The sequence below is a fragment of the Silene latifolia genome, chromosome 5 (assembly GCF_048544455.1).
Source record: "Silene latifolia isolate original U9 population chromosome 5, ASM4854445v1, whole genome shotgun sequence".
Taxonomy (NCBI): domain Eukaryota; kingdom Viridiplantae; phylum Streptophyta; class Magnoliopsida; order Caryophyllales; family Caryophyllaceae; genus Silene; species Silene latifolia.
The window spans coordinates 20372207-20398663 of NC_133530.1; the positions used below are offsets into that span (position 1 = coordinate 20372207).

The 26457-nt window shown below is 36.7% G+C and overlaps 2 protein-coding genes across 2 annotated transcripts; one reads left to right on the forward strand and one right to left on the reverse strand.

Moving 5' to 3' along the window:
- Window positions 1-3968: 3968 nt before the first annotated feature.
- LOC141657000 (putative BPI/LBP family protein At1g04970) lies at window positions 3969-9491 on the forward strand. The gene is made up of 6 exons (XM_074464098.1): window positions 3969-4580; window positions 6248-6387; window positions 6678-7029; window positions 7690-7938; window positions 8394-8519; window positions 9110-9491. The coding sequence occupies exons 1-6, from the start codon at window positions 4161-4163 to the stop codon at window positions 9335-9337; spliced, it is 1515 nt and encodes a 504-aa protein (XP_074320199.1). The 5' UTR covers window positions 3969-4160; the 3' UTR covers window positions 9338-9491.
- A 455-nt stretch (window positions 9492-9946) lies between these two features.
- Window positions 9947-15443, reverse strand: LOC141656999 (65-kDa microtubule-associated protein 1-like). Its single transcript, XM_074464097.1, has 10 exons — window positions 15295-15443; window positions 13669-13752; window positions 13370-13573; window positions 12831-13082; window positions 12528-12743; window positions 11975-12130; window positions 11575-11886; window positions 11079-11166; window positions 10761-10909; window positions 9947-10442 (listed from the first exon to the last, which is right to left on the reverse strand). Exons 2-10 carry the CDS (start codon window positions 13738-13740, stop codon window positions 10137-10139), a joined length of 1755 nt encoding a protein of 584 aa, XP_074320198.1. The 5' UTR covers window positions 13741-13752; window positions 15295-15443; the 3' UTR covers window positions 9947-10136.
- Between the last annotated feature and the right edge of the window lie 11014 nt (window positions 15444-26457).

Below are 26457 nucleotides of genomic sequence, written 5' to 3' on the forward strand. Positions count from 1 at the left end.
AGAGATTTACAATTGTTATCACACTAATTTGTGGAGGACACAAGCTCCAACACAAAGATGATTGCTCACCTAATTAACTAACTGCCTGCTTTTAGATGCATTTCATTCTACAAGTTTCTTCTGTTGTTCCTCAAAAGTCTTGTCCGTAATTTCTAATTTCCTAACTTTGTGCTTACCTCTTGTTCAACAGGAAAGATATACCTCTGTTAGAATATGCCTTGAATCTGTTCTGAATTTTGCATCTGATTTAGTTTCCTTGTCTGTTTAGGAAACTATTATTTAGTTTCCTTGTTTGTTTAGGAAATTGTTAGGGTTTCCTAATTCTGTTAAGGAAAATATCTGTTATGAGAGTACTATATAAACTCTCATAAGCCGTCTATTTTATTCATTCAGAAATCAGTCAAAAATCTGAGTCGTCTGAAATCTGAATACTCTAACGAGTATACTCTGAAATATGTAATCCTCAAGATCAATAATATTCTTCCCTTCTGCCGGTGGACGTAGCTAACAAATTGTTAGGGAACCACGTAAATATGTTGTCTTTTTCACGTTCTTTATTTATCTTTCTTACATCCGTTATAACAAACTGGTATCAGAGCCAGATTTATCTGGGCTCCTGAACTGGTAAGAAAGATGTCTGGGATGAGCGTGAAGATTGATAAATTCACGGGGAGGAATAGTTTTAGTCTATGGCAAATCAAGATGCGGGCTTTGTTGAAACAACAAGGGTTGTGGGCACCGCTTGTGAAGAAGACGGCAGAACCCGTCACCGCTGAGATGGTTGTTTTGGAGGAGAAGACACATTCAACAATTATGTTGTGTCTTGATGATGATGTTATCATTGAAGTCGCGGAGGAGCAATCTGCGCAGGGTCTGTGGTCAAAGCTTGAGAGTCTTTATATGACGAAGTCTTTAACCAATAAGTTGCTTCTGAAGCAACGTCTGTTCAGTCTAAAAATGCAGGAAGGTACTTCTCTCCGAGATCACTTAGATCGGTTAAACACAATTTTATTAGAATTGCGTAATATTGATGTTAAAGTTGTGGATGAGGATGTCGCATTAATTCTGTTAGTATCTTTGCCTTTGTCGTATGAGAATTTTGTGCAATCTTTCATTGTTGGTAAAGATACTGTGTCTCTAGAAGATGTTAGATCGTCTCTTCATACTAGAGAGTTGCGCCATAAGGCGGCTGGTACGATTCTGAGATAATCGGCCGCAGTTTAATAGCTAGCGGGGTTATGGACAGGGAAATTCTGGGAAGAAAAATTATAAGAAGCCGTCTTATTCTGATTCTTCTAATTCTGCTGGTACCTCTGGTACATCTGATTTTAAGGGTCCTAAACCTACTGATATTTGTAACTAATGTAAAGGAAATGGGCATTGGAAATTTGATTGTCCCACGAAAAATAAACAGGACAAAGCACCAGATACAGCTGCAATAGCAGATACCAATTCTGAAGGTGATTATGCTCTAGTTGCTGAAAAATACACGCATCCTAATGATGTGTGGATCCTGGATTCGGGAGTAACCTATCACATATGTCCGCGCCGGGAGCGGTTTACAACCTACAAGCAAATAGATGGTGGCGATATTTCTATGGCTAATGGTTCTATTTGTAAGACAGTTGGAATTGGCTCGATTAAACTACGGACAAAAGATGGTAAATTCTGCACATTGAACGAGGTTAGATATGTTCCGCTGATGACGAAGAATCTGATTTCCTTAAGTGTGTTGGACAGTAAAGGTTTCAATTTTCATGGTGAAAGTGGAGTTCTGAAAGTCTACAAGGGTTCGAATGTGATTCTGAAAGGTGTTAAGCGTGATACCCTGTATTGTTTTCAAGGTTCTACGCTGTCAGGTTCTGTTTCTGTTCCGCATAGCAAGTTCCAGCGTTGTTTGGACTTGCTAAATGTTAGAAGTATCTGATTGCCCCTTGGTGGGCAATATCTGAGGCAGGAGGGAGAGATTTATCTGGCACTAGTTTAGTGCGTCTGGTACATCTGACACCGTTATGGTGCATCTGGTATATCTGTCTGATTGTGAGAGGATTCAAGTCAAGGTGGAGATTTGTTAGAATATGCCTTGAATCTTTCTTACCAGTTCACTGGTGTGTGGAAGCGTGAATACCTCGTGTTGAGCCTCTGCTGCACTGGTGTCCACTGTCCATAATAGTACGATATTGTCCGCTTTGGGCCAAGCCCTCACGGATTTACTCTTGGGCTCCTTCCCAAAAGGCCTCATATTATTATATTTCTGGACACTTATAAAGATGGTCTTCCATCTTTATTCTACCGATGTGGAACAAGGGTTTGCACCCTAACAATCCTCCTCTCAAACCAAGTACCATCATCTTGACTCGGACCTTGACCTCCATGGAGGACTCTCCCACTCTACAGCCCCAACTTCTAGACACCCGAAACATCACAAGTCTTGATAACCTCCCCTTAGCCGTCACACCATGCTACCACGAGCCGTCCATGTGCCCTTCTTGGGGATTTGCTACACATGCATATAGAACATCCTCTGCATCCAATATACCCTGGACCGGGTCCGTCACTTCAGAAGTCCTAGAACACAAACGGTCTCCGCATCCAACCCGGAAAGGACCCACCATACCGTGGGCACCCAATCGATAAGGGTCCACCGATCAATGATTCTAGTACACAAATGGTCTTTTGTCCCACAAGACCTATGACGCCTTTCATCCATTTAACCCTGGACCGGGTCTGCTCAAGGACTCACCCCGAGCTAGGAGTTTCATGCCTCTTACAGTGTACAACTTCAAGTCTTAGGTCTGCTGATGCATCCTCGTGTCTAGCCCAAGTCGAACCTTGGGCTCTGATACCAATTGTTGTGCGGAAGCGTGAATACCTCGTGTTGGGCCTCTGCTGCACTGGTGTCCACTGTCCATAATAGTACGATATTGTCCGCTTTGGGCCAAGCCCTCATAGATTTACTCTTGGGCTCCTTCCCAAAAGGCCTCATACTATTATATTTTCTGGACACTTATAAAGATGGTCTTCCATCTTTATTCTACCGATGTGGGACAAGGGTTTGCACCCTAACAACCTCGTATCTGAACTATGTTTAAATTAGTGATACACATGCGTAATATTTATTGTTGATTTTCTGACAAAATTTTGTACTTTTATGATTCATGGACTAATTGCACTCTCTGATGGACCATGTCACATACAAACAGTCCATGAACCCATTGGTGTTGTCGGGCAACAATCCCATAGAATTTTCCTTTCCTCACTTTTAATGGCAACTTGTGAGAGCTAAATCTACAATGCCATGAATGAAATAGTTGGACATGTCAAACCAATGTCTTTTGTTATCACCAGAGGTAATCTACTTGTGAATCTTCTTAAAAATGCCTCTGGACTCGGGAGTCTTAATGAAACTTAAAAAATTGAATTTACTAGACTAAAAAATAAAATTTACTAAACTTGTTGATCATCTTTCTCAATGAAAAGCAAGGACGCCTTCCCAAGTTTATGCTAATGTCGAGGACACCTTTTGCGCACTTTGCCCATAAATTGTTTACGAGACATGTCGGGCAGCAGCGCATAAAATTAAGTCTTCTCGTATTGTTACCGGGTTCTTTAGGTTGGTTTGCCCAAAAAGAAACTGCCTATGCTTTAGTGGCGCTGTCATTCGCCTTCTATCCGACGATTATTCTCTAATAGCTGGCACTAGACAACGTATTTTCAAAAAAAAAAAACGCCAGTTATGTAATACTCCTACTTACGCTTAACATTTCGACAAATTGGGGCACCGCGCCCGATAGGGCGTGGTGCAACAACTAGTTGCTTTAAAATGTTAAAAAGTATTTATGGCATGAGAGACCTCAAATTTGTCATTTTCGAGTAACTTATCTTATATAAGTGGTTTGCAGGCTATCATGTTCATGTATCCAGGTATACCTATTATGCACCAAAAAGTAGCGGATGCGGATCCCATAAAAAAAAAAATTAAAGTAGTTTTTCTCCCAACAAACTTGCTTAAAGTGTGTTGAACACTTGAAAATTGAACCCACATGTTGACATGTTACATAAGATTATTATTCCGACAAAAACAATCACTCCAAAAAACTAATCCTTTACGAAAACTATACTAAACACTTCTTAAACACTAGATCTTCATCCTAATATCCATGGCAACCAACAATCAAACAAAAACTTTGATCTTTTTCTCACTAATTTCAGTAATTTGCATAATCTCAAGTGCCCATTTACAATCTCACAAAAATGGATTCATTTCTGTAACAATTTCTGAAAAGGGTTTAGATTTTGTTAAAGATTTCTTGATTGATAAAGCTGTATCTTCAATCACACCACTTGAACTTCCTGATATTGAGAAAACTGTGAAAATTATATTAATTGGTAAAGTTAAAGTTGTTCTTTCTAATATTGTAATTTATCATATTGATGTTTCTAAATCAAAGGTTGAGCTTGATGATGATGGTGTTACTATTACTGCTTCTAAAGCTACTGCTAATTTGAGTATGGATTGGATGTATACTTATAAGAATTGGTTGGTTCAGGTTACTGATAAAGGAAAGGCTTTTGTTCAGGTAGTTCCGTCTCTCCGTTCATTTCATTTTCATACCTTTGTTTAATATATGCGATATACTCCCCCCGTTCTGGTCATTTGTTTACCTTCCTATATTATTTTGAGTGCATGTATGACCAATTCTTAAAATAACCGGAACGGAAGGAGTAGTAGTTAAGATATGGGATTTTGCATGTGATTGGTTGTTGAGTGAAGATTAGAGCTATTGTTGAATAGAAATTGTGAAATACTCACTCAGTCCCGATCATTTGTTTACCTTTGATTAAAATAGGTCTTTCAAAGAATTTAACAAGGTAAACAAATGATTGGCATGGAGGGTGTATAAAATCTTTTGGAATACAAGTTGGGGAAATGCACAAATATGATGTTTTTAGGTGTCTGGAATTTGAGTTCATGTAAATAGATCCTTTATGGAGTACAATTGAAGGAACAGTCTATATAGGCGGCGATCGATTGGTTAGTGGATAAAGACTTGGTTTTGATATTGGTTCATGAGCAAGGGGTGTTATAGGAGTAGTAGCTAAAGTTAGCCAAGTAAAATATGTGTATAATTTTGAGACTGTTTTGGAAGTGTTATGGCGACATTGGTAGAAGTCCTTAGAAAAAAGGGGTGCAAAGGATTGCTGATACATTCATCAACTTTGTTACTCGCGCCAACTAATGGCTTGCCTGGGGTGAAGGTAATTCTTACTGGAGGAATATAACTCAAAGCATTAAGAAAATGGAGGAAATTGGTGGTAGGAGGGCGCAGGAAATGAGTAAGGAAGAGTAACAATTACTCCGCGAAGGGGATAGCTAACCATCCTCCTAGTGCAATGCATTACGCTATACAGGGGTGATGGTTCTCCCATTACCCCCTTTTCCACCCTCTAGAAGTCTCGGACCTCTACTACTACTTTCTTCCTCATTCCGTTTGTTCCCTTTCCCAAGCAAACCCTAGAAATTCTGGTATCTTCAAAATTTTGCTTTTGAGTCCTATGTTACGCAGCCTTGGGCAAGGGTTCGGACAAGGGTGAGGTCAGAATGTCAGATTGCTAAATCTAAAATTTTGAGGTAAAAGGATCCCATTCTAAACAAGGGTATGGGTACATGGGTTTCTCTTCGAGACAGAAAGTTATTTTTAACTAAGAACTATTTGGAGTTTTCATTGTGAAAGGAAGAATGTTTGAGACATAAGGGTTAAAATTATCAAAAACATACAACGGAGAATATGTTTTCTACTCTTGTAATATTCAAGCCTTCCTTTATATCTCCACTGGGAGAAGTGTTGGATTAAATATTCTTATTCTTGGTTTCGTGCCAAATGTGAGTATGGCGCGGGATGGAAGAGTCAGAGAGTTGAAGTAACATTGCTTTAGAAACAACGAGAAAATCTTTCTCTTAATGGTTGAAAAAGTTTCTTACATATGTTTTGGTGACTATACGTTCCTAAATGGCATTGTGAGGAAGTGATATTTATGTGGTCTATTTGGATACGTATATTTTACCTGGTGAAATTGAAACTATACTTAAAGAATTTTGTCTGTAACTCTGTTAGTTTACCCTCTAATCAAACGACTTTGTATCGGTTCACCAAATTGTTCTTGAAATTCGGCGTAACTTATGAGATGTATAAACCATCTCTCTTGTAGAAATGAATATGCTGATGTGTATGCTCCTTTTGAAAAGGTAGAAGATTTGGAAGTAGAGTTGACAACAGGTTTGAAGAATAAGGAAGGAAGTCTCAAGCTGTCCGTAGAAGAGAGTAAATGCGATGTAGATGACATCGACATAAAAGTAGAAGGTGGAGCTTCATGGCTTTATCAAGGGTATGATTTTTTTCTTTCATTGTCTCAGTAGATGTTGAGCTTCTTCTCTTGCTTAATGCAGCTGATATGCTATTTTTACTGTTTTTAAGAAGCTATTAGTCTTCTTATCAATTAGTTTCCGAAGATACGGTCTTTTATTTATAAGGTAGACCAGCTTATTTAATAAAACTCCGACTCATATATCATAATATGTGTCAGAATTATCACAAGACTGTCTCATATGTGAATTTATACTCCTTTATGACAATTAGTAGCCTCTGATCGCTTTGTAACGGATGCTTAACTGGCAGGTTGGTGGATGCTTTTAGTGATCATATTGAAAATGCTGTGGAAAAGGCTATTTTAGGGAAAATCAATGAAGGGGTCTCAAAGATTGGTTCGTTATTGGCGTCACTTCCTAAAGAAATAAAAGTGGACGATACCTCTGAACTTAATGTCACTTTTGTTGGTGATCCTATCTTGGATGATGCTTCCATTGGTTTTATGATTAATGGGTTATTTATACCAACCCATGGAGCTCTCAGCTCTCCACATCTGCACCAAATATCAAAACATTCTACTCCATGCTACGACCATCCTAAGATGATAGCAATGTCATTGCATGAGGATGTATTTAACTCCGCATCAGCAGTGTACTTCAATGTGAGTCTTCAGCTGCTATATTGCTCAGATTCAATTACAAGTATACTACACAGGACTTCTGTATTTATTTTTTATAAACAAAAAATAAAAGATTTTTTTCCTAAAATGAAGTGTCAGGTGTCCTTCCGTAGTCCGTACCCATGTTTGAGTGTCGAATACGGGTTCTTGGATAAAAGTAAAGGGTTTGAGCATCATAAAATTTACCTATCATGGACTCAATAATTGTCTTTAGCCAGATATGTTCATATCAATCTCATTAGCTTTAATCGGCTGAACAAATGAAAATAAGAACGTTAATGTGTGATGATATAATTACGACAGAATAAAGAAAAATGACTATAAAATGGCTACGCTTTTTTCTATTATTTAGTAACAGTCATTTGACCCGATTTTCACTACAAGTTTTGTGAGGCCAACCCACATTCTTATGATTTCCTCATTTAGTATAGGATTATTGGCATGGTCTCACGTGTAAGACCGTCTCACATAAGTTTTTGTGAATAAACACTGTTTATATTCTAGGCTTTTGAGTGTTGACAGTACTGTTTTTTAGCTTACGCCATCAATGTAGGCAGCTAACATTTCCGAAACAAATTTCTCGACCACATTGCCATACAGTGTGGAAAAATGTGAAAGTTAATCAGTTCCTTATGTAGTTAGGCAGGACTAATGAAGTGGAGAGTAGACAAAATACCAGATCAGTCTCTTTTGAATACTACCAAATGGATAGAAGTGGCTCCTCAACTCTACAAGCAGTATCCTAATGACAAAATGGTCTTGGACATTTTGAGTTCCTCTCCTCCAAGTGTACGCGTTTCTGATGGTAAAATGGAAGCTACTGTCTCTGGAGATGTAACCATTAATGTTCTGAATGATGGGGAAGTTATACCAGTAGCGTGTGTTTCCTTGGTAAGTTTGTGTGGTTCACATTGTACCTCCGATCATCTTTATATTTTTCGCTCCCTCTAACGCGTGCATAAAATTATCCCGTTATTGTTCAGTGCTAGCTACGTTTTTATTTTATCTTTTTGAGTTGGATTAGTATAGCCTCTGGCGGGGGAGCAGTCGATAAATTTCCTATTTCTCGTCTTATTTTATTTATGTAACCTGTATTTGACGATTTCAAAAACATTTCAAAGGATGATTTATGTTAGCCGATCTTGGATCATTTTAGGATTGTTGTTGACTTAACCATGTGAATGATTTGCTCCTCAAATCTCAAATGTTATCAAAATTATGAGTATTTGTTTACCAAATATGATGTATTTTGTGATCGCCTTGTATCCGTGATTTCTTCCATTTGATATTAGAACAAAGTCCCCATGAATCACATCTAATAAACTAGGTGCTGTTTATTAATGCAGGCGTTTAGTGCTTCAGGATTTGCTACAATCTCAGGGAATAACCTTACTGGTGGAATCGATCTGAATGAATTCAGCTTATCAGCTAAGTGGAGTAAAATTGGTAACCTGCAAATTGATGTAATTGAGGTATGCCGTTCATTAGATAGCCTTTGTGTAAAAGGCAGACTTGCAGAATCATGGGTCTATTTGACGTTCTTATTTCCGTAATTTTCCCTGTTTTGGGATGTTTCACGAAGCGGGGGAAGTAGATGGGTACTGTAGTAGTTTTTTTTTCCTCATTTGGTTATTATTACGAATGTTACCCCAAACACGGAGCTCTAGTCTGATGCGTCGCTGCTAGAGATGGCACTTCGGTGGGCCAGGCCGTCGTGCCTCACCCTCCATGCACGACACGGCCTAGGCACACCTGGTGGGCCTCCGTGCCGTGGATTGGGTGGTGGGCCTCCGTGCACTGCACGATAACCCAATTCACCTGTGCCTCCGTGCCCGTGCCTGGCACTTGTTGTGTCTGCCATGTTCTAGCTGTACTATAATCGTGTTGTTGACAGGTTGGGTCGGGTTGGCTCATTTGAGGTCATGTAGTTACTGGTTAAGTAATATGGGTCTGTATCAGGTCAGTTAGGGCCTGTTTTCTGAGGTCTATTCATATCTTAAGTCATAGCGATTCTCTGTTATTATGATATTTATGTAAATTTGCATACATGCTTTCGCTGCAGCCGATGATTTCAGAAGTCCTTAAAGATGGGTTGTTGCCACAACTGAACCTGTTTCTGATGCAAGGATTTCCACTGCCACTGATCCATGGCTTTCAGCTGCGGGACGCCAAGGTCGTTTACGCTAACTCGGCCATCACCGTTTGTAGCGACGTGGTATTTGTTGAGGATCTTCAGTTCTCAACAAAGTACAGCTTTCAAAACATTTTAAATTTCGGTCTTTTCATGTAAAAATTAGTTTACCCTCGTCCTATATGTTGTACTCCGTAACATGTACCATAGCAATCCGTTTATTCATGTAAGTTTCGCCTTTCTTCTGGCTAGCTGTGAAGTGAACAGAGAAACAATCACAAATAACAGAAGTATTTTCTTCGTTTTTGCCTTCTCTCTGTATGTGTTGTTATCTCGATCATACTATTATGTTTCGTCTCCAGGCATGGTCAGATCCTTGGGCTACAAATGCGGTCAGACTATTGCTATCAAAAACATTTACAAAGTCATGTGACAAGAATATCGCTTTAGCCAACTTTCATGTGACTAGAATATCGGTATGGATATATAGCTGAATGGGCAGCGGGGAATGTATCGCGATTAAGGATACCAAACATTATACCCGCCATGGATAGTGACGCGGGAGTGGATTGTTCTTCATTAAATTCATACATCCACCAATCGTTAAAACAATTATTCAGATTTATGGGGTGCCACAATTATGAATTATCTACATCCCCTCGGATTCCTGGGGTGTTGTTTATGAGATCGACGTAAAACCAGGGCTTTGGAACTCAGATTCAGGCGCGGCATTGGTTTAGAACGGTTGATTCAACCATACACGAAGAGTTGAAGAAATAGCGGAACATGAATTAGTAAGGTACTTAATACAATACTATAACACAGAAAGTTGTCACTTCTCAGTGTATACTCCGTTCCTTCACATTACATCTAACAGTTCTCGGTTTCCATTCTTCAACACCAAACTAAAGCTATTCTACCATAACAAACCTACAAATTTGTCTTCCAGTCCCAACTATCACGGAGAAGCAGGGTTGGTGGTATCTGAGGTAGAGATATGTGAGACGTCATCGTCTTTTGATATGGAAACATAATTGACAGGAGCCGATGGCCTTGGTTCTGATTTTCGACCCTCTTTCATAGACCGGCTCCCGTTTTGGGTGTTTAGAGACAGACGTCGACTTGGAGGAGTCCCATTGGTGCCTCCATTTGAACGGGGTCCGACTTTCTTTGCAGCACTGCCGGGTCTTGCTGGGCTTGGTCTTGAACCGAAAACACTTTCCTGATCACCACCACCCATCTGGTCTTGGTACTTCTTATGGTCCTGCAGGTTCCAAAAAGGTGACATTATTATAGCAAGCATTGAGGCGACGGTGCAACGACGACGAAGATATAGTCGCAGTTTAGAACAGTCGGTTAGCCCACAAACAGGCATACGACAGTGTCAAACTCTAACTGCATCCAAATGTAGGCATTTAGGAAACCAGGAAGTAGACCAGGCAAATTGAACCGATCTCCCGATGCAAATAACTGCACTCATAACCCAAATGGTATGTAGTAATCATGTTTTATCTAATAGGTAAACCTTGTCACTTCGAATAAGTCAGAAGGATATACGGTAGGCTTAGCTTGTTCAACTTACCCTCATTCTATGCTTCTCTTCCTCCCTTTCATTCCTGAGCATGGCATATTCATCCAACATAGCAAGCAAGGGAACTCCGTCATAAGTGAATGTTACGCCTCGTTCCTCCTCCCATGCACGAGTTTTGGCAACTAAAGTCTCAACCATAGCTGCATGGAGACAAATGACAGTTATTCAGTTAACTGCATGAACTATAAAACCGGATTTAGGCGCAACCACTTGCAGATCAGCAAATTTACTCTTATATGGATAAAGACAAATGGGACTTATCGACCCAAATAGAAGGAGTTGAATAAGTTCATCAAATATCATCCAAACCTGGGATTTTGTTCACCATTATTCTGGCCTTCTCTGCCCTCTTAAGATTTAGATGCGCTCCCCTGCTAGCATTGTATCGGTTGTCATCCTGTATGAGGAAAAAGTCAGAAAATTAACACAAATGAGTATAATTTAATGTTGGCTGAAATCATTCACTACTCAAAACTCCTTTGAACACAAGAAATAATTTATTAGGTAGCCAAAGCAAATGCACAACTAGTCAGTGTTATAACAGCCAGTGCACGAATATGTAGGGACGTAGGGTGAAGATTGCTACTTGTGAGACACCATCTCTATGGTGCTAGATAGGAGCAGGGAGTGAAAAATATACAGATAAACTAACAAGTTTCACAAGTTGGCTTGCACACGATATCGTCAAAAATTGAAGAAAAGGTAGCTGAAGTTTTGAGTTTTGTGCCAACCCAAGAGAGAAAAGTTGAGATAAATATTGAGTTTTTTCCGTGGCACACAAATACCACAGAAGTAGCGACCATACCCGCATATAGTCTTCAAGCCAACTCTCTTCTTCACAAGCTGACATCCACTTCTCAACCCTGTCAAGTATATTTTTTCGGCTTAGAGCCTCTTCCTTTGCCTTCAAGATCCGGCTATCCATATCAGCAATCAAATCTGAAGGTTCTACATTTCCGGAATCAATGATTTCCAATATCTTTTCCCGTTCTGCCTCTGTATCGATCTCTATATGTGCGTGAGCATATATCTCCTCAAGTTCACCCTGTTTTTTAAAGGCAATCTCCTTCATCTTACTAAACTTGAGGTGATCAAGCCTCTCAACTTCCACCTCAGCCTTAGCATCAAAGGTTCAAGAATGATAAGTCAGCATCACGTATCATTTAGTTCATGAAATCAAAAAAGGTGGAGTGAACGGTAGGTACCTGCTCAATCAAGTCCAAAGCAAGAGCCCCAGGAACCGTCACCTCATCCACGGAGGCTGATATGTTACATGTAACATGATCAAACAGTTGTCGCTCATCTTCGGGAGCATCCATCAGATTCCAAAGATCAATCAGCTGTCCAGCTAACTCTTGCAGCTGTAACACAACAAAAAACCATTATACTTAAAAATAAATAACTGTACATCAAACAAAGATACATCACAACTTGCACCTTCTTTAATTTATCATTCAATGTTTTAAAAAAATCAAATACACTTTTATCTAAACTCCTGAGATCACTCGAGTCGTGAGTATTTTATCAAAAAGACCAAATCGTAAAAAAAAAAATTGGCGTAGATATTATTAGAGTCTATGGAGTAAATGGGTATACAGTTACATGGATTGATGAGTAAATGAATAATATACAATGGATTAGCCTCATATTAATTAACTTGAGACAGTCTTTGAGGAGACTGGTAGTGGTAAGAAACGAAACTGACAGAACATGTTATGCTAAAATGATGTATTATCATTGACGCGTTGGATGTTATACCTTTTGAAGCCTCTGCTTTTTGTCTTCTTCGAGAGCAATAACAGTCTCGGCAAGCTTAGACAAAGTTTCATTGCTAATGCTTTTTGACTGCACACCATTGGAGTCATTCAAGCTTGGATGAACTTCAGTCACGGTGCTGTAGAAGTCCATACCAAGCACAGAGCAAAGATCATGCACCGTACTCACAAATTCCAGGACATTGTGTAATCTTTCACTCTGTCAAAGAAAGTAAATTTCAAGGGTGAAATTTTCATGAATGAGAAAATGAAATTCAAATGAATCACAGCTGGAATGGCATTATACCTTTTCTTTCTGAAGTTCTTGAAGTTGAGCATGATATTCCTCCAACTTCTTCAACGAAAGATCAGATTCATCGACAACAGGAGGCTGCTCATTCAAATTAACCTTTCCAGCAATTTCTCCACAGATTTTCTGAATTTGAGCCTGTACATCAGAAAATTCTCTCAGTCTCTCTTCCTTCTGTTTGCACAACTTTTCCAACGTGGGTGCTACAGCTGCAAGCTGTTCCTTAATCGTTCCAGAAGTCTTCTCAGGCTGCAAATAAAAGCAATATATATATGGCTGCTTAGAATATTGAGTCAAAAATCTAAGTGAAATTTACTCGACTCTGTCATCTTTAGGTACCACTCTCTCCACCACATTTATATTGTACTTTTTTAACTTGATGAATCAGGCGCGAGAAAGTTTAAATTTTATCTCTACTTGTTCAGTGAAGATGATGGTCAAAGTTGACATCGATTGACTAATTGACCAACAAAGTTAAATGGGATTGATATAAGTCGAATGGAGGTGGTAGTAAGTTACAGTATGGGCAGACAAACCTTCCCAAGAACAGTTTTCTCCCCGAGAGCAGAAAGAACAGCATATAGTTCAACATTGGCATCGGCCAAGGTCTGGAGAAGTTGAGCTCTGGATTTGACAGCCAGGTCGACCTTTCTTTTGTAGACATCCAAACATTCTTGCTCGATTTGAAGAAGCATCTTGTCTCTATCCTCATCACTTTCACCCACTTCATCCCATATTTGCTACACACAATCCAACAAAAACCAATCAGTGAAAATTCAGGCTTCCAAAACATAATTACCAAAAAAGTTCGGAACCAAATTTACTTAAAAGCTACCTGTAGCTTTTGCAGCAAAGTCCCACAAGTACTTTCCCCTAGAAGAGGATTTTCTACATCGGTAACCGCCATCGGCAATGAAGCCTATTCAAGACCAGAATTAGGACAAACGTTAAAAACTTCACCACTTGCAGGAAACCCACATACAGAAAATCCAATCCCAGTATGGATATCAACTTATCAACAAAGCAAACCATCATAATCAGCAATCAATTATATATAATCAAAGCCTCGCTGTCGGCCGGAGCAATAATCAATTGCAATTATCAATGGTAGGGCATGAAATAAAAAGTTGGACAAACAAAAACACAAGCAATTATACAACAAATACCAAGGTGAAGTGTATGATAGACCCACACAAGCATACAACAAAAACAATTACGCGAAATGGAAGAGATAAGATAAAGTTTTAACTTTTGATATTACAATATAATGGGTAGGTCATTAACTCATTAATGTGCTAAATTAGGTGTAGCTCATCAAGTCCTTAAAGGCCCCAATTTTAGATTTGTAGGCATCATTCACTAATCACTAGAATAAACATCAACATCATACATCCTGCACTCTACTTAAAGATAAAAATAATTATACCTACCATAATACTGTATATAATAAAAAAAATTACGAAACCCGTAATCAACTTTCAAAGACTAATCCTGCTAGCTATAGCACTAATCATTAATCAACTTTCAAAGACTAATCCTACTAGCATTACATATGGTACAGATCAAGATCTTTAGTTAATCCACCAAAAATAATCACAAAAAAAGGGTACCTAAACTATTTGTACGTGTTTTCATTTCATTAATCAGCTAAAATCCCGTTAAACCCCAAATTGTCCCGAAAAAACCGCCACAAACAAACACTAATTACTCAATCAACTAAAAAAACAACAATAACCCACAAAAATTAAGCTTAAACCCAATTTAAATAAACACAAAATCTCATTAAACCCCAAATCAACCAATAATAGAAACTCCTTAAACAAACACTAATCATTCAATCAACTGAAAAAACAAGAACCCCCCACAAAAATTAAGCAAAAACCCACCTCAACAAAACAAATAAACTACACTAATCTTACAAAAAAAACAAAGATTAAACCACCAAAAAATCTCAAAATCTCATTAAACCCCAAATCAAGCAATAAAAGAAACACTTCAAACAAACACTAATCACACAATCAATTGAAAATTTAAGGACATCCCACAAAAATTAAGCAAAACCCCACTTCAATAAAACACAAAAACCACACTAATCTCACAAAAACAAAGATCAAACCACAAAAAAATTACCTCAAACAAACACTAATTACTCAATCAATTCAAAAAAACAAGAACCACCCACAAAAATTAAGCAAAAACCCACTTCATAAAAACATATAAATCACACTAATCTTGCAAAAACAAAGATCAAACCAGCAAAAACATACCATAAAGAAAACACTAATCACTCAATCATCACTTAATCAACTGAAAAAACAAGAACAACCCACCAAATTTAAGCAAAAACCCACTTCAATAAAGCACATAAACCACACTAATCTTACAAAAACTACCAAAAAATACAAAACTTTATCCAAAAAAAACAACAATGTAGCAAGTAAAAATGAGAAGAAGATTATACCCAGATGATACTATGATGAAAGATTAAAACTTTTTCACACTCAGATCTGAAATAATATTATTTGATGGTTTAGAGAGAGAGAGAGAGTGAAGAAAACTAGAAGAGTCAATAGAGAGTGGAGTGAAGTGAGAAAGAGAGTAAGAGAAGAGAGAGAAAATAGAGAGAGAAGAAGAAATGTGATGAGGGGGCACAGATTTAGTGTGGTGGGTCCTACGTTTATTGTGTAAGAAGTGAACACATTTTGTTGTTGTTATATCCGTCCACAAGCAATATGATGAATGATGGATGATGATGAGATATTGGGTCTTTGAATTGAAAAATGTTGTCTAAATTTTGATTGCTTTCTTTGTCGGACAATACAAATAACATTATACCTCTAGTTATACAATAGTATCATACAACTAAGTTATATCTTATCGAGATTACGTATAATTTTGTTGAGCTTTCTTAAAGTTAATTTTTTTTATATTTAAGTGAGTGAGTTCAGAAATTTTATGGTATAACTTGACTTTTTTAAAACAAAACTCCAAAACTTTATTATATAGCTTGAGTTCTAGAGCATACAACTGGGTAAAACTGGTTGTAGGATCTATTAACTAATCGGACAACTTGTTTTCTGTGTTTGTTATAGGTTTTGCATTTTGATTTTGAATTTATGGAGTTATGATGAGTAGGGGTGTTAAAAGAACGTTTCATTGAAAACGGACACTATCCGTCACAAGCTGAATAAGACGGATAGTGCCTCTTTTACAATAAAGCAAGTGGAAAGGCAAGTAGAAGGAAAAATGGAGCACTCCGTCTTCAGCTTATGACGGATAGTACCCGTCATAAGTAAGACTAACTGGGGTGTTAATTGGTTTGAGACTCGCGGTTTTTGTTTTTCCCTATGCTGGTCTCGGTTGTATTAGTTGGAGATGGTAACTAGTGATCTAATTTGATAACATGACATAAATTTCATATGTTGGTTATGGTTAAGATATTAAGATTGCATAATGAACTGAGTTGTTATTGATATGACACGGAATATATACGAGTTGAATTTGACGTGAATAACTCGTTTATTTAGTGAGTTATAATAGATCTGCCGCATGTTCAAATAAAAAGTAATGAATCTTTTAAATACGATGATACAAAGCAAATTGTGTCACCATTTTAAATATGACCTAAGTATATAAATCAATCAAACGAATAAATAATTTATGTATTTACCATTACATTATTATCCCACGATAAATGTCAAATACTACATACATTCACCACTATATGACTTTAAAATTTAAATGGCACATACAATTCAACGTAATCAAACCATACATTCAATTTTTCTAGGTCCCTCACACTTAACTAGTCTACAAAACAAATAATTCAAACCTTATCTACCTATATGTGAAATTTTAGGAGAATGATTTTCAGAACCATGTTCTTGTATAGTTGTATTCATACATAAATCAAGCAACGATGAATCAATTGCCACTCCTTAGTTTGGTTTTGGTTAACGTTAAACAATGGTTAATCAAAAATGCTTGTGTAAGGTAATTTTATACAAATTTATCGTAAAATGAGACATTAATCATTTTTATCCACTAATAGAATTGTGTTTGATCCTCTTTTACAATAATGCTACTTATGCTAGTATAAAATACCGCTTTACACAAGACTAACTCGTGTTCAATTAATAATACACGATTGATATGGTCTATTTATCAATATATCTTTGTTGAGCTTCTAAATGAATGAATGAATGAAACTCATGTCAAAAATTACCCTACGAAATTAATACTATGTAATAAATATAATGATATGATATGATTATTCAAAGAAGTAACTACGAACCAAATCGAATAACCTGTTATGAAATATTATTATATGGATGTTCATATCTTAGAATATTTCTAGAATATATTATCTTATGGAAACTCTTCCCATTGTATCTGTATATATACCCCTCATAATGGAATAAGAATACAGTTTTGTCTCTCTTACTTTCGCTCTAACCCCTCTCTACAATTCTCTCTAATTCTCTCTTCCCTTTATTTTACAACACGTTATCAGGACGACACTCTAACCAACTGAGCATGAAATTAAGATGGTCGAGCCATACACAAAGATAAACACCTTGTATTATCACATATTGATATCAATAAGGTAAGTTAAGGTAAGTTTTCTTTGCACAATTTCTTCCATATATGTAAAAAGTATTACTTACTTTATTTTGTTTGATAAGAGATATATGAGTTTTGAAAAAAAAAAAAAAAAAGACATATCATATAATTTTGGGCCTGAAGTTCCAAAGATTTATTTTACAAAGATGAGCAAATGTGTCCATATTATAACTTTGGCCTGAAGTTCAAAGTTTTAAAGGTGTGTATAATTTAACATCGTCTCATCAATACAATATACTCACATTGTATACGTGTAAGTGGCCAGAAGTCCACGTGTAAGTGGCCAGAAGTCCACGTGTAAGTGGCCAGAAGTCCACGTGTAAATGTTATTGGCAAGAAGTCCACGTCTATGAATTTATGAACCGCAATGGAATTTGAAGCGGTCTTTATGAAAGACAAATTTATTTGCGAATTGATTCTTGTTCACCTGAAGTTGAACAGTATAATGAGATATGAAATTTAATTCATTCGTGAATGTGACATCTCATAAAGACTCTCTGTAGCAGAGATTGAGAATATGGCGTTATGATAAGCCTAATATTGCAGCCTTAAATTGAGCCTAATAATATGGCATTTAGCGAGCCAATTGTAAAGAAGCCTTAATTGAGCTTAGGGATGTGGTTTTAATTGAGCCAACTTCATTGAAAGAAATGAAAGTATCTCATAAAAGTATATCTCATGAAAAGTCACGTGAAATTCATATATGCTCAAAGTATGATACCACCTTCAGCACGAGTTCTAACTAATTAAGCGATAATTTTTTTTTTTCGTAAGTGTAATCTCGTTTTTTAGCTATGTTTTAATTTCTTCCCTTCTTGTTCTAAGTTTTCTTTGCGGCTACATGATTTTTTTTAGGTAAGTTTGTATTATATAACCTAATTATGTTAAATCCAACTTGCTCCTTTGTTAAACGTCCAATATGATTAGCATATATAGCCACAATAATCCAGTTTAATCGATTTACGAAAACATGATGACTATGATAAAAGAACATTCAAGGTTTGGGTACATTTTTTGCAATCTTATCTTTATAAAACCAAAAACATTTCAAGCATCCTCCTTAAGCCACATCATTCATATATGTTTTTATTTTTATTTGTTTTTAAGTAAAGGTGGGGCCCATAGAAAAAAATCTGGAATTAATTGCTGAAAAACCATTGTTTAAGTTTTCACAAAATCTCATTGAAGACGGACGATATCCGTCACAAGCTTGTGACGGATACCGTTTTCTCTCACAAAATACCCATTGAGAGGTGAGTGAGAAGCACATGAAGGGTGCCCCACCTTGTCCCCTCTCCCTTTTTTGTGAGAGGTCTTCAGCTTGTGACGGGATTAGCCCGTCACAAGCAAGACGCTTTGTTAAGTTTTAGACGTAAATGTTTACATTTATATTTTCTACACGTAAATATTAGTGAATAATAATGAAAAATAAATAATTTAAAACATAAATAATTCAGCCCAGAATTTTACTAATAAATTACACCAATTGTTAAAAATTCAGTCCAAATTTTTATAAAATAATAAATTAAAATAAAGTACGAAAAAATACATCAACTGATAACAATCAATATTGTTATAAAAATACTAAATTTAAGTTTAAATTAACCGTAAATGGAGTAAGAAATTAAAGAATAACATACAAGAATTTCCTTTTTAAAAAATAAAAAAAATAAGCTATTATCTCATAAATATATTCAGTCACATATTATTTTTCTATATGACATGCATATTGTTTTATATATATTGCATTTAATATACTTTATACAATGTTTTAACATTGCATTTTTGCAGTGTTTTAACTATTATCATTATAAGAGAAAGAGTATAAAATATTCATGTATTTTGGATAATATTTTTTAAATTTTACATAATTATTGACGGCAATGTTCTTAAAAATATATCCGTGCAAGTTTGCACGGGTTGAAAACTAGTTCAGTATATTACACTTGCCAAACGTGAAACGACATGCACAAAGGTAACACTTTCTTCTGTTTCATTGATAAATTATGCGATGACCATGTATGATCAAGTTATGCATAGGTAACAACTAATAACAATTTATTTTGTCCCCTTCATCGAGTTTTGGTGTCAGATTTGTTTTTCCTACGGCAATTTCTATCGCATAGCACATTAACCCCCCCTATTACTTTTGATTTACTTTTGATTATCATTCATTAAACTTGAGACAATCTCATGTCTTTAATTATACGATAAGGCTTCTAACTATTTAATGTGAGACCATCTCATATCTATTTAATTGAGACAAAATTGTGATGTTTGATATGTAAACTATGTGAAAAAATTACCACATTAGTCTTATTAGAAACAACAAAGTGGTCATGAATAGCGTTTATATTTGTTAATGTTTTGATGATAGCTTCATTTGTGCGTTAATAGTGTTGATTTTATTCCTCATATGTACACTTGTTAATATTTTGGCAATAGCTTTATTGTATTCGTTGACAATTATAATTGTTGGTTATGATAATGCTTAAAGAGTAATATAGTCATGTTCCCTGAAAGAACATTGATGAGTCTTGCCTATATATACGAGACACATGTTGTGTCGTATGTCACATCATTTATCTGGCCAGATAGATTATGAAAGAATGCCCTGGATTGTGGGCAACTAAAAAAAGTTGACATGAAATTATCCAGATGTGACAATTAAGGCCATCCGGGTTCTTATTATACCCGTTTTGATAAACCTGAAGTTTATCCTAAGGAAAATATAAGTGCTGAAACTCTTTCGTGTAAATTTGTTAAAGGCAAGACATTACACGAAGACTGAGTATATTTAATATTGGAGATCACAGTTTGATTATTATATGGAATCGTTAGTCTCCGAAAAGGGAATTGTAATTCAGCACATTTAAAATCTAACTGCATTATATGTTACTCCCCAAAAGATTTTGTTAATGTACAAAAATGCCCATATAAATTGATCTTATCAGTGATATGAGAAATTAAGGTCTAAGGTGGTTATGGTTTTTACCACCTTAGGGGGAGAATGATAAGGAAAAGCTGGTAAAAACAAACAAGTATATTATCCCCAACTGAACCTGAAGTTCAGTGGTTTGTTTTCAATATAAAATACATCAAATAGAGGTTTGCGGGATTAGAAATGATGGTATTCATTTGCTTATGAAGATGTATTATAATACCAGTTTGATCACCTTATCAAATTGTGATTTGTTACATTAAAATCTGATTTAATTATAGACAGTTTAGCCCTATATATGGTATAGCGAGCTATACATTAATCATAGAAAATATATGTAATAAAAATTGAGAAACTTGCCAAATTGAACAATAACCACACGTGTGAAAATATATGTCATATCGGTTCACATATTTCAAGTAACTAGAAAATGGCAAGTTTGGGCAGTTGGTACTCCTAGCTATGGAGTAAAGAAATTTGGATGTCCCGTAAGTGACATAGATATCTGAATAATAATAGATGGCCTACGTGGAAAAGGATTGGTACCAAATATATTCAGATATCACTAATTCAGTACTGACAATATCATAAGATGTTGAAATTATATCGATATAATTAAAGAACCGATATGCATTTTCGCGCGGAGTTTAATGGACTAGAAAATGGGGATCTTATATTTAAGTCCATTTTGATTGTCGACATATAATCTATGAATATGAATGAGTTCATGGACTCGAAGTCCATTCATTGACCTGAAGTCAATTCAGATTATGATTATTGGAAAAGAAACTGTACAGTTTGCATTTTGAGTCATCATCATGTGCATTTTAGATAATAAGTTTATCACGTGCATCTTAGTGTTATTATATATACATTATACATTATTGCATTGTTTTTATTGTTGTTTAGATTTAGTTACATATCATATGCATGCACATAATTAATTATATTGTTATAGTTTGATAAATGTTTAAAAGGAGAAATATATTTTACAGCCTCTTATAAATGATCATCAAATGATGATTTTTTGATCAATTGAGTTTTGAGAACTCATGATTATATATGAACCTCTACGACACGATTGAAATTAAAGGTTATCGTGCTTATTTCTGAAATGGAAAATTTAAACTCTTGTAGAGTTTACTTAAAGGAAATTATTATTGTCTCAACCCGAAGTTTGAGCATATGAGAATAATGATTTAAATGAGCTTAATGCTAAACATGTGAAATTAGTTTATGGTCCAGAAGTACCATAACGATTGGAAAATAATGTAGTCAAAGTCTAAAATGAGAATGTCAATCAATACATATGTGGTTTAGCAAAGAAAATAGCTCAAAGGAATTGGATGATTTATTCAATAATTACGGATTGATTCTCCTTAATACAAGGAATTAAGGAATGATGGCTACACTCTTTTTCCCTTCGACTAGGTTTTTTTATCCCAACAGGTTTTTCCTAGCAAGGTTTTTAACGAGGTAGCATTATAAGCGCATTATTACGCAATTGTCATGATTGTCATTATATCGAAGGTCATGGATTTTTTATTGATTGAAGATTCAAGTTTATCAACCACAATGGGTACTACTTCAACGATCATCAAGAAGCAATGTCAGAGCATGGATCATTTCAAGATACATCAAGTTATGTAGTCATCAGGGGGAGTAGACACGCATTGTACTCTTTTTCCTTATCCATGGTTTTGTCCCACCGGGTTTTCCATGGAAAGGTTTTAACAAGGCAGCTATTATTATGCGTGTTTGAAGATTAGTGTACTCTTTTCCTTCACTAGCGTTTTTCTCACGGGGTTTTTGTAGGAAGGTTTTTAACAAGGCATTTTCTTCAGTAATGGACATCCAAGGGGGAGTGTTATGAAATATTATTATATGGATGTCCATATCTTAGAATATTTCTAGAATATATTATCTTATGGAAACTCTTCCCATTGTATCTGTATATATACCCCTCATAATGGAATAAGAATACAGTTTTGTCTCTCTTACTTTCGCTCTAACTCCTCTCTACAATTCTCTCTAATTCTCTCTTCCCTTTATTTTACAACATAACCATTGTTGTTGGTTTATTGTGCATCGACACTTGAATAACCATAGTTGCTCCTCAAAATTTGTGCAGCATTTTGTACTTGACCCGAGGAACCCTTTATTCAATTTCCGTAAATTTAGTGCCAGACTCCAAAATCTCCGAAAACCGTGTATAATACAATTCAGTTTAAACTGTTTGAGAGGTTGTACCAGACCAAGTTTTTTTCTTCTCCCAGTTTTTCTACCACGTGTTCGGGATCGCTTCAAGAGTTAACTTCTTCGATCAGAGCCTCAAATAACAAGAGTACTCGTATTAATCAATTTTCCACGATTTTCGACCAAAACTTATTTATTAGATACAAGCACCTTCAACCGCCCTCAGCCGCATCTCAAAATTTGTGTGACCAATATAACTGACCCGAGGAATCCTCTGCAATTTATGGATATTTTTGCTTGGGGATCTCGAAAATCGTGTATCACTTTATATTCAGTCGTTCGAAAGTTAGTACCTTGCCACGTTTCTTGTTCTCCAGATTTTTCTACCGCGTATCCAAAGTCGGTTCAGGAGGTATATTATCCGACTTCATGCCCAACAACAAGTATACATAGTTTTTATACGATAATCAGATTTTCGAACGAGGCTGATTTATTACAAACCTGCACACTCAAATAACCATCGTTACTCATAAAAATTTGTGTGACCTCTTTATCTAACCCTAGGAGTCCTTCGTTCATTTTCCGAACATTTTTGTTCCGGGATCCAGGAATATCCGAAAACCTTATATTATATACTTTAATTTGAGCCGTACGCGAGGTTGTATCAGACCACGTATCTTTTTCTCCAGGTTCTTCTACCAAATGTCCAGGCTCTCTACATGGGTACATCATCCGACTTCATGCCCGAAAAACAAGGATACATCTCTTTTACACGATAATCCCATTTTCGACCAAGGTTGATATATTGCATACCGGCACACTTCAATAACCATCATTAATCTTCAAAATTTGTGTGGCCTATTAACTTTACCCAAGGAATCCTACCAATAATTTTGAGAAATTTTTGTTCCGAGACCCCGAAAACTTCAAAAACCGTTTATTATACACTTCAATTTGAGCCGTTCAGGAGGTCATATTGGACCACATTTCTTTTGCTCAAGGTTCTTCTACCACGTGTCCAGGGTCTCTTCAGAAAGTACATTATCCGACTTCATACCCGAAAAAGTAAGTATACATCACTTTTACACGATAATCCGATTTTCAACCAAGGTTGATTTATTGCACACGGGCAAACTCAGATAACCATTGTTGCTCCTCAAAATTTGTGTGGCCTTTTAATCTGACCCAAGTAATCCTCTGAATAATTTACGGACATTTTTGTTCCGGGACCTCGGAATTTGCGAAACCGTGTATAAATACACTTCAATTTGAGCTTCTCGGGAGGTCGTACCAGACCACATTTCTGTTTCTCCTTATTCATATACCACGTGTCCAGGGTCTCTTCAAGAGGTATATTAACGGACTTCTTGACCAAAAAACAAGTATAAATCACTTTTACACGATAATCTGATTTTCGACCTAGGCTGATTTATTGCATACGGCCACACTCAAATAATCATCTTTACTCCTCAAAATTTTTGTCGCCTCTTTATCTGACCCAAGGAATCATCCGTTCAATTTCTGGGCAATTTTGTTCCGTGACCCCGGAAACTCCGAAAACCGTGTTACACTTCAATTTGAGCCATTCAGGAGGTTGTATCGGGCCACATTTCTTTCTTCTCGAGGTTCTTCTACCACGTGTCTAAGGGCCCTTCAGGAGGTACATCATCCGACTTCATGTCCAAAAAATAAGTATACATCAATTTTACACGATAATCCGATTTTCGATCAAGGCTGATTTATTGAATACGGTCACACCCAAATAATCATCTTTACTCCTCAAAATCTGAGCCAAGGAATTCTCCATTTAATTTCCGGACATTTGTGTCCCGGGACCTCGAAAATTCCGAAAACCATGTATTATATACCTCAATTTGAGTCGTTCAAAGGTCATATTGGACCAAATTTCATTTACTCGAGGTTCTCCTACCACGTGTCCAGGTCTTTTCATAAGGTATATTATACGAATTCATGCCCAAAAAATAAGTATACATCGCTTTTACACAATAATCCCATTTTCGACCAAAGCTGATGTAATACTCCGTATTTATGAGTCTTTGGGTACTCTATCGAGTAGGCCTTACTATGTCGAGTAAGGGTGAGTTGCGTTTTAAAATAGTTTCTGACATGTTGGGTACTCGATCGAGTAACTAAGATACTCGATCGAGTAAGGGGGCACTCGATCGAGTACCTTAGCTACTTGATCGAGTAGTCGGGTTACGGGGAGTTATTTCTCGGATTTTGTTAATAATGCGATTAGGTATATAATTTTTTCCGTCATTGTTCTTAAACACTTTTCAAAACCTAATTACTGTCAAGAGAGAAAACAAAGTACGTTCTTCGCTTTAATCGCATTGTTAGCAAATCCCGAAGTTTGGAAGGTCGGATTTCACCTTTCGTTATACCGTTGAGATCCTTGCGTCGAGGGTAAGATCTATGTACCGTTTTTATAGTATTTCCTTTAAGTTGTTTAAACCTAATATGGGGATTTGGGGGTTTTGTTGTAGATTATGATTGGTAGTGATTATGTGTATGTATGATAGGAGGAGGATTTGTAGAAGAGGCATTTTGATACAGCTGTTGAGACCGTCTGATTGTTCTGCTTTCCAGGTAGGATTTCCTACTCAGTATTAGTCCCATAATGTGATGTTGATGTGTTGTGGTTGATTGAATAATATAGTAATGGTATTGTGACGGTTGTTGATTGTGATTGTTTGTCTCTGGTTCTCGAGACGCGTTCTCGGCTGAGTGGAGTCACTTGCGGGAGTGGCTTCACGCCCTAGTTTCGCCCTTCGTGGAACCCGCCACAGAAGGGGATGTGCACATTAATGGACAGGGTTATCGCTCGGTATGATGAGCGGGGCTTAGGTGGGTACGGCCGCGTCCCCATCGGCGGGCTGGTCCAGGACGATCGGTGATTGAGATTGTTGGGACTGGTGTGATTGTGTGTATGTGTGACGGTGTAAGCGTTCTGTTTATCTTATTGTTGATATATATATATATATAAGTTGTGTGATTAGTACTGACCCCGGTTGTTGTTTTGTAAAACCTGCGGTGATCCATTCGGGGATGGTGAGCAGTAATTGAGCGGTTTGAGTTGAAATCGGGATAGTGGGATGTGCCACCGTCTGACGATAGAAGTCTTCCGCTGTAGTTTTATTAGTTTTATAACATTTCAGTTAACTCAGTAGACAGTTGGTTTGAGAACTTATACCCGTATTTTGGGATTTGGTTTCAGTTCTACTTTTCACTAAAGTTATGTCATTTAAAGTTGTTTCGTTATTGTCTTATGAATATCATGCCTCAGGTAACCGAGATGGTAGCATCCTTATACCTGAGTGGTCCTGGTAAGGCACTTGGAGTATGGGGGTGTTACAAATGGTATCAGAGCGACGATCCTGAAACCTGTAACCAATGAATCTAATGAATCTAAGGAGTCAATTAAAATGAACCCGGTGTAAAGGTTGTAGGAGCTAATGCAAAGGCTTGGGAGACGTCCTAAAGTCGCGAACTCGCCCTACAATTTTGAACCGGTCACATGTGGGGGTGTATGTCAAGGTCGTATGTGATGCTTGTTAGTTCGTATGTGGATGTGATGATGTATGTTGTAATTGTTGGATGTTGAAGTAATAGGTTGAGATTGTGAATGCAAGGTTGGTGAAGTATATAGAACTGTTGTTGATTGAAAGCATGTTACATGGTAGTTGGTTTACAATGTTGGTTGGAATTGTAGGAAAAGTATATGAGAATGATGAATGATGTGGTAGAAAAAGGAAGTAATTCATATGTGATAATATGTGATAAATGATGATGTTGCAGGATGGATGATTCATAATGTGGCATTATAATAACATGTGCATAAGA

Excerpts from the sequence above, each read along its gene's own strand:
- LOC141657000 (XM_074464098.1), top strand. The coding sequence starts at position 4,161 with ATGGCAACCAACAATCAAACAAAAACTTTGATCTTTTTCTCACTAATT. Across the intron at positions 6,388-6,677 it reads GCTTCATGGCTTTATCAAGG|GTTGGTGGATGCTTTTAGTG; the intron begins GTATGATTTTTT and ends CTTAACTGGCAG. Across the intron at positions 8,520-9,109 it reads TGCAAATTGATGTAATTGAG|CCGATGATTTCAGAAGTCCT; the intron begins GTATGCCGTTCA and ends CTTTCGCTGCAG.
- LOC141656999 (XM_074464097.1), bottom strand. The coding sequence starts at position 13,740 with ATGGCGGTTACCGATGTAGAAAATCCTCTTCTAGGGGAAAGTACTTGT. Across the intron at positions 13,574-13,668 it reads CTTTGCTGCAAAAGCTACAG|CAAATATGGGATGAAGTGGG; the intron begins GTAGCTTTTAAG and ends GATTGTGTGTAG. Across the intron at positions 11,167-11,574 it reads GGCTTGAAGACTATATGCGG|GATGACAACCGATACAATGC; the intron begins GTATGGTCGCTA and ends TTCCTCATACAG.